Below are 9,784 nucleotides of genomic sequence, written 5' to 3'. Positions count from 1 at the left end.
TATATTAAAAATAAATCATTAAACATTTCTGCATACATATTAGAGTAAATCAATGTTTTTTTACAACACAACGAAGATACTCATACGCAAAACATTATGCGAACGTTGAAATTTTAAATTTGTATGTAAGAAATTTTGATTTATGCTACAAGATTCTTAAACACAGATATGAATAAAAGCTTTAGCGTATATATCTTCTTTACCAATAAGAAAAAAAAACATATTACTTTGAGTCCAAACTCCAAATTTTTGTCTGCCTGTATTCCTGTGCATACAACTCAGAGCTTTGAATTCTTCTGAGCCATGATTGCATGTGGTTTCCATGCCAAAATATAAATGATTATAATGATTTAGGTAGAAATAATGTGTGTAAAAAAAAAAATAAACCAAAAAATTTGTAAGTCTGGCTTGCGTATACATATATATATATATATATTATGTATTATACAGAAAATTAAAAAATTCTGATAAAAATTATCTCAATGTTGGCATCGTTTTGTTTTGTGCATTTTGTATATAATATTCCCACTATTTGGCAATAAAATTGTTTATTTTCACAAAATTTAAAGTTTATTTTATATAACTTTTTTATTTTTTAATCGCAATTACTTGTATAAGTTAACATCTAACGAAGTTGAGATGCCAGTCTCATCAAGTATGTAGGGTGTTAAACTATGCCCAGTTACTTTTGTTTTGAAGAAAGAACTGGGAGTAGAAAAAACACGAGTGAAGTGAGCACATGTATGGTAAAGCATACAGTTTTGCATAGCAAAAAATTAGATTTACCGTCAGTGCGAATTTGAATTTTTTACAATATAAAATTAAGATTAATGAAGTTATATTATAAAAGTAAACTTTATATTATTGAAATTAAAAATATTTAATTGTGTTTTTTATTACTTTGCAAACATTATATAAAAACAAATAATATACATTTTACATTATAAATTAACTGTAAATAATAAATTTGTTAAATAAATGTTAACTTAAAAACAAAACCTATGGATTTTGGATATATGGAATAATATTACTACAGTAATAATAACTATAACAACAACAACTACAATAGTAGTTGCCTATCAAATATTTACGCAACAAACACAGCAACAACAAACGGTGTTACTGCTGCTGTCGTTACCATACATGATTCTTATAGATTATAACTTGATTTTGAATTTTACAACAAAAAAAAGAGTATTTGACAAAATAACGTAAATAATAAATTTTTACCTCAAAGACACGCAGTACGGAAATTTACGAATTCTTTAATAAATTAAACCCGTGAATTGTGCAAGATTTAATGGCAGTACAATTTTAAACATAAGTGCATTTATAAAACAAAACTTAATAAATTTTAATTAATAAATAATTTAAATAAAAAAATTAATTTATATAAACACCTTCGCAATGTGCTGAAGTGCATTGTCTTTGAGCAGCTGTCTCGGCTACATTTATCCTTTTTACTGCATTTTTTTATTTAGGAAATATTTTTATTTGGGAATGTTTTTGAATTAGTGAAAACTATATTAAACTTATATACATTATGTATGTTAAAGTACAAAAAATAAAAAACTTAGCAATAATTTTCTATTTTTATACAAAATAAATAACAATATTCCGGCCACAATATTGTACAGAGTTTAAACACAAACATATAAGCATCAATAATGCTGAACTCTATATATTTTATTCCATAAAATATCAAAAAAATTCTGCTTCTGAGTAACCATAGAAGTGAAAACAGTAAAGATTACTTAGCATAAAGATATCAGAATATTATAAAAACAAGAAAATTTGATGATCCATAAGGTGGTTTGCTAAAATGGGTACCGTGTTTGCACACAGTGGACTACAGTGGAAAACAATGATTTGAGAAAATTTTTGATGCAGCACTATTTGAAGTTTTTTTAGTGCAATAAAGTAAATTATTTCCATTCGATATATGATAATGGATAAATTGATCTATCATTGGACTGCATAGTAAAATCGGCAGTCAGTGAAGAAACCAGCAACCGGCGATAGCCGTCAGCTGATAATGTTATGATTTTTGTCAACACAACATTTCAGTCACCGATCACCTTAAGAAAGGAAGAACAATCGATAGAGAATATAAAATAGAGATTATAAAATAGCGATTATAAAATTGTGCTTTTTAAAATTCTATAAAAACAATAGAAAAATACAACCATGATTAGCAAATAAAAATGATAAAAGCAATAAGTACATAAAGTGCTTGCAGATTTTAACTAATTACATCTGTAAAATCTAATAAAAATAAAGTCCCAACACTAGGAGGGGTCACAGATATAGTCATGGCCTCTGCCTACTTCCCAGGTGATGAAGTAACCATTCCACCATCGGAAGTCCAGCAGCTGATCAACTTCTGCAAGTCCACTGGGCGACAGCTAATCTTGGGCTGTGACGCTAATGCCCACCACACAGTGTGGGGGAGCAGCAATGATAACAAAAGGGGTGAGTACCTATTAGATTATATTATGTCGGTAGGATTAAGTATAGCTAACAAAGGTAGTAAACCCACTTTTATTAATGCAATTAGAGAAGAGGTATTAGATCTCACTCTTTGCACTAGGGGTATTGAGGAATCTATATGGAATTGGCGAGTGTCGGACGAAGTGTCCCTCTCAGACCATCAACATATTAGGTTTGAAATTCCCAGTATATCCGAGCAGCAAGATAAAGTGTACCGGCCGAGGAAAACCAACTGGCTTAGGTACAGGGACTTGGTGGGTTCCGAAAATTTTTCTCTAGCTAGGCCACTAAGAACTCGTGAAGAGATAGAGTTGGCTGCAAACCATTTAGGTGAGGTTTTACTGACCTCCTTTCACAACAGCACGGTTGCAGGTAATGCTTCGATTAGAGGTAAGGTTCCTTGGTGGAACATGCAACTAGCTAATAAGCGTAAACTAGTAAGAAACTTATTCAATAGAGCAAAACGCTCTGGTAGTTGGGAACAGTATAGAACTGCACTCACCGACTACAACAATTCAATCAGACAGTCCAAACAGGCCAGCTGGCGTAGCCATTGTGATAGTATTGATAGGTTGCCTGAGGCTGCTAGACTACACAAGGCTTTAAATAAGGTCAAAACAAATGAAGTAGGACTTTTAAAAAAACCCGACGGATCATTCACTACTGGTCGTGAAGATACCCTCGAGTTTCTCTTGCAAACACACTTCCCTGGTTCCGTATCCGGACCACCCACATCACATTCATATAGGGAAGTTACTGCTCCTACATGTCAGGAATACGCACTATCTGGTGTTATTTTTGACAGGGACAAGGTGAAATAGGCGATCAACTCATTTCAACCATTTAAGGCGCCTGGAGGCGATGGTATCTACCCTGCTCTATTGCAGGGTAGATATTATATCCCTCATTCCTGGAGAGGAGTGAACGTGATCTTCATTCCCAAACTTGGGAACAAACCTATGGACCAACCTAAGTCCTACAGACCCATTAGTCTTACGTCTTTCTTATTGAAAACCGTCGAAAGGCTGATTGATCTGTACATACGGAATAAATTGGAACAAACTGTCCCACTCCACTCCACCCAATATGCCTACTCAAAAGGCAAATCTACAGAGGTCGCGCTGTATCATTTAGTCAGCAAAATCGAAAGCACGTTTCAATCTAAAGAGATCGCCTTATGTGCATTTCTGGACGTAGAGGGAGCTTTCGATAACACATCTTACGAATCCATATCTGGAGCACTGGCCCGTAAAGATATAGACTCATGTACAATAACGTGGATAGATAGAATGTTGCGTGATAGGAACATATCCTCCAAGTTAGGTAGCACTATCGTCAGCATTAATGCTGTACGGGGCTGCCCCCAGGGTGGGGTTCTCTCACCATTGTTATGGACGCTGGTAGTCGATGACTTACTAGTTAAACTGGAGCAATCTGGATATCATGCCATAGGTTATGCAGATGACCTGGCAATCATTGTTACAGGTAAATTTGACACCACAATTACAGATGTAATGCAAGCGGCATTACACAAAGTCTCGAACTGGTGTATCAAAGAAGGCCTAAGTATTAACCCAAAAAAAGCGGTAATTGTGCCTTTTTCCAGAAGGTACAAAGTAAATATTGGGTCCCTATCTATTAAGGATACGGCTATCGAATGCTCCGATGAAGTCAAATATTTGGGGGTCACCCTAGATAAGCGTCTTAACTGGAACACTCACCTGAATAATATAATTGGCAAAGCCACCCGGGTCATGTGGACATGTAGGACCTCATATGGTAGAACCTGGGGCATAAGTCCTAGAATTATATCATGGTTATACCGCACAATGGTCAGACCCATTGTAACCTACGCAGCTCTTGTTTGGTGGAATAAAGCGCAACAAAATGCTGCAATAGTCAAATGCAATAAACTGCAAAGACTCGTATATATCGCTATGACGGGAACTATTCGAACATGTCCCACATCAGCACTGGAGTCCATAGTGGGTCTCACCCCTCTGCATCTCTTTATTAAAAAGACAGCAGCTATGAGTGCAGCTAGGCTACACCCTGTCATCAACATGCACGGAAGTCTCGTCAGTCAAAACTCTATCTGCAGACTAGTTCCTGGCATAGAGATCTGCGATAGGACAGATCGCATGAACATGGAACTTCGCTTCGGTAGGAAGTTCGAAGTCCTCATACCCGATCGACTGGACTGGGTAAATGGCACTCCTGGATTTGAACTAAAAGTGATATCATGGTATACTGATGGCTCAAAAACCAAAGAAGGAGTTGGAATATTTGGTCCTAACACCAGAATCTCGCTCCCGCTGGGTATATGGCCCACTGTCTTCCAAGCAGAGGTTCACGCCATCGAGGTCTGCGCTCGTATCAACATTAACAAGGGGTTGAAAGGCGCCCGAATCTGTATTTATTCAGATAGTCAAGCAGCAATTAAAGCGTTATGCTCCTGGAAGTTTTTCTCAAAGCTTCTAGCAGACTGCTATGACACACTGCAGCAGTTGGCAAGCAATAATAAAGTGACACTGTGCTGGGTGCCAGGTCACACAGGAATCCATGGCAATGAGTCTGCCGATAGTCTTGCACGGGCAGGATCCGCCACTCTAATATGTGGCCCAGAACCTTTCTGTGGATTAAGTTGGTCTACAACTAGGTCTCTAATCAATGATTGGATTTCAACCGAGAGAAGTCGCTACTGGCGTGACAGTCGAGGTAACCGTCAGGCTAAAGAGCTGGTTCTCCCTTATAGCTACAATAAGATATCCACTTTCAGCAGAACAGAGTTGAGGATGCTAGTGGGATATCTAACGGGTCACCATGGGCTACGTTACCATCTCAACAAAATGGGCCTATCTGAAGAGATAGATTGTAGACTCTGCTTAGAGGCAGAGGAGACAACCAGCCACATCTTATGTGACTGCCCAGCTCTGATCTGGGTCAGGAGGAGATCACTGGGTCGGGAATTGCTTTCACCTTCCGACATTAGGAAGTCCTCAACAACCGACATTTTGACCTTCATTCGAAAGGCGGAATGTCTATTGTTCAGTTAGGGTCTGTTGTAGCACAAAAGATCAATCATGGTCGCAGTGCTCTGCTCAAATGGGAGCTAGTACCCTGTTATTTCTATTCTATTCTATCTGTAAAATCTTTGCTACAGTACTTCAATCTACAATAGGCTAGAAATAGAATCTTAAAATTAAACTTATTACCAACAAATACTTTTAAAATGCAAATCTACTCTCATCAATCAAATTGTAACATAATTATGTTGTGTATGTGTTTAGGTTGACATAATAATAGAATTATGTCAAAAATTGCTTAATAAAAGCTGAATTTATTTCTAAATAAAGAACAAGTTTAGTGTTTAAGTGAATTCATAGAACAAAGGCCCTAAATAGTTTCAATTGTGCATTATAATTTTTTAAAAAAAATTTATTTTTTTATTTTAGTAATAGAAATTCGGACGAAATAAAATAAAAAATATTTATATTTCAACTTTAAAAATAAATAACGCAAATTATCTATTTAAATTTTCCGCTTAACAAAACATTATTTTTAGAAAACCTTTAAATTTATTGAACCAAAATATACCGCCTCATTTTATGCTAAATAGTTGAACCTTGGCTTATTAATTTACTCATGCAATTAATAAAACTATCGTAAAAGCCTCATCGCAGAAAGATAAAAGAAAAAATATTGTATACTCGTACACAAATATATCCCACAGTTTCAATATTAACCGAAAATATATGCACATTTGTATTCGTTACAAATGATAACTTAACAACTATAACAGCATTTTTGAATAACGTTATAATTAAAACTCAACATAAATTTACATTATAAAAATGCAAATTAATTATTAATAAAAATATTTTTATTGATACACACCATTTTTATACATAGATTTTTAACACTTCATTAAGATTTCATTATTGAATTATGTGAGACCCTTAAAATAGCCCCCCAATTCACTTAACTTTAATCTGTTGACAATAGTTTGAAAAAATTAAGTTTAACATAAATTAATATTAAATTATGTTAATCTTAAATTATATTTAAAAAAAAGTTTAAAGGTAAAAAAATTAGGGTTTTTGAATAGGCAGGTACACGGTAGAACAGTTGAATTTTACTATATATAATTGTACTATATAATAATAATTATAAGATCAAGTAGTGATAAGTATATCGTGATCCAAATAAACTAAAATTATAAATAAATAAGCGTTGCAAAATCTGTTGGTTCAAGCTCCTAAGTCTAATTCGGCTTAATGAAAATTATATCGTGATACTTAACCTGTTTCATAGTAATCACAAACCTCGATCAAATATAGTAGTTCATCCCTGCAATATACATATATAGTTTTATATAGTTTTGATATTACTTTTTAATATATATAAAAACTAAATCCATTTTGTTACTATATTTTATCTTTACGTTTTAAGTGTTCTTCTAACTTAAATCAATTATAACAAGTTGAGTTAATCAAAAAAATACATACCTATTAAATTTTATACATCAGTTATCACACATTAATGTGAAACTGTTGATTTTAATACTTCATTCATATTTATTGTTAATTTTTTTTTTTAAAAAAAATGTGTATGTAGATTAATTTTCTTTTTCTTCCATGACTTCATAAATTAAAATTTTATTTTAAAAATTCAATTTTCAAACACAATATAAACATTGTTATATAAAAAACAAGCATTGATTTTGATGAACTCACATTAGAGTTGATGACTCACATTTCAAGCGTTTTATCTTGTAACTTTTTATTGACCACTATCAATTTTTTCATAGTGTTTGATTTATAAAAATTCTTTACTTTAATGATGTAATTTTGTATAATACACATAACATTAAAATAAATAGGTGTGATTGAAGTGAGGTTTTTAGTAGTATTTCTTGTAATAAAATAGAGATAAAATAGTGCACAAATTGTTGATGTATTAAAAACTTGTTCGATTAAAAAATATCTTTACTTCTGGACGAAATATTACGCCTTTAATATAAAGAAGCAATTTAGTTACATGATATATTTCATATGTTTTATCATATAATAACCATATTCAAATAATTTCAATTACTAACACATCGTTAACATCGTTAAGTGAGTTCCCTTGGGATCACCGGTATAATCTAACCTACCTAACTTAACGCCTCGTTTTCACTATGTCATTTTAAATGTCAAATATTGTCAGTATAATGAAAACGGGTAGTCAAATGATGTCATAGCGCATTCTTGTCATGTAATGAAAACGCATGTGACACCTCAGTCAATTATAATTGTCATTTAAAATGATATAGTGAAAACCAGGCATAACTTTTAAGTTAACTAACCATTGAATGAAATATATTGCTTTAAAACATTGACTATTTTATTATAAACTAGCATTAAAAGTATGTATAGAGATTTTCTAAAAAAAAATTATACGTATAATAAATTTCTTTAAATAGATGATGTTATTTTTTAATAAAACGAGTATTTTCATAATGTTATTTAACTTAAACCAAATCTTTTTCCTGATGATAAGCCGAAATATCGATCAAATAAAAATTATTTTAAAATAAATCGTGGTTTTTTTTTCTTAAGAAAAAAAGTGCCAGTGAAAGCACTTTATTAAAAGCGTTTGCTTATAAAACAATACATATCCAAATTGTTTAAGTAATTTGAAATGATTGAAATTATTCTAATGAATTAAAAAAATCTACTTTATTTTTAAAATAGTTTAAATCTGAAGTTTTAATAAGGTTGTAGTATGAAAGAACTCTTTTTAATTCGACATTAAACATCTAGTTAGTACAGCTATATATATATTATATATAAATATATATAGATTAATATGTATGTACGTGAAATTTATATATAAACAATAATAAAAATTTTAAGATATTTTTGAAGATTTTACTTATATATATTAACTACTAAAAAATGTCAAAGCAAAGTTCATTATTTTATTATTTGTTTACTTAAATGTATTAATAGCTTTTTAAATATACACCAAGATACAATAACCTTCAAAATATATGCGTTGTTTTTTTGGAACTTGTCTTTTAATAAGTTTATTTTTTTTTTGTTACGCAAGTAACCGCGTCAAAACAACGAAATACAAAAACAAAAATGATAAAAATTTATTGTTAAAATGTTTTTGGTTCATTAAGAAAAATGTTACAATATTGTTCTCTTTAATGTTGTTTAAGGTTCTTAGTTCAAGATAAGCAACCTTGTTTGGTTTCAAGCAGATTTGACATTTTCATTTTAAAAAAATCGTAAGATAAGTGGCTCCATCGTAAAAATTTCGAGTATCCACTTTACCTTCCGTGTTCATAATAAAACTTTTGGCATTTTATGAATGGAAAGTATAATATATTAATTAATAAAATCTGCAATATGTATATTTTTTTTTACGTATTTATATGTTCAGGCAGAAATTGAAGTCATAAGTATTAAAATTCGTGGAAGATCGCAAGAAGATGAAAACAGTTATTGATACAAATTTTATAAAATTAAGTAAATTAAATATAATTTATATTTATTTTATGTTGGATCAACGGCTTTTATGCTAGCTTTACCTAAATCATAAGTGTCAGTTACTACAAACAATCTTTAGCATACCTATAAATATTTGGTTCAGTTCCTTATAACAAATTTTCGGGGAATATCACGGTTAGAAATAATAGATGTACATTGCTATCAGATAAAATTCCTTAAACGCGATTAGTAACGTTACATTTAGATGAGTATCATTTGCGAATTACAAGGTATAATTCAACTGATTATCACGTCCAAAGTGTAGTCTTGTGAAAAGAAAATTAAATTTCAATCGTTTTAAATATAATTTATTTCAAAAATAAGATATTTTTCCTACACATAACAGACCTAATATTATGTCTATACTAACAATCTAAGAAATTTAACTCCATTAGCTTAGTTTAAAAAATTTTAATGGATTCATTTCGCTATCTTAATATTTACGTTAATTTAACACACAATAAGTAGACATTTAGAAATACTTAAATGAATAGATCAATCCCTAACTTTAAGCAAAAAATATACATGTGTGTTGTAGGGTTCTCGATATATAACTACATATAACTAATGTACACTGCAAAAAAAAGCAAACAGACATTGACATTAATAAATCAATTTATTACCTAAAGTTAATAACAATATATATACTTTATATGGTATCCGATATTTAAACTATAAGTAGACTTTTTTAAATACTTTGTATTTAACTATTTAGACACTAAAGTATTTATCTCATGTACCGCAAAGATTAA

The 9,784-nt window shown here is 31.2% G+C and overlaps 1 protein-coding gene across 1 annotated transcript; it reads left to right on the top strand.

Moving 5' to 3' along the window:
* Nucleotides 1–2,312: 2,312 nt before the first annotated feature.
* LOC119681892 lies at nucleotides 2,313–3,311 on the top strand. The gene has a single exon (XM_038095199.1). It carries the CDS (start codon nucleotides 2,313–2,315, stop codon nucleotides 3,309–3,311), a length of 999 nt encoding a protein of 332 aa, XP_037951127.1.
* The last annotated feature ends 6,473 nt before the right edge of the window (nucleotides 3,312–9,784 follow it).

Source organism: Teleopsis dalmanni, chromosome 1 (assembly GCF_002237135.1).
Source record: "Teleopsis dalmanni isolate 2A chromosome 1, ASM223713v2, whole genome shotgun sequence".
NCBI classification, from domain to species: domain Eukaryota; kingdom Metazoa; phylum Arthropoda; class Insecta; order Diptera; family Diopsidae; genus Teleopsis; species Teleopsis dalmanni.
Note: the sequence above shows the minus strand (reverse complement) of the source record. Positions and strands in the feature narration are given on the sequence as shown.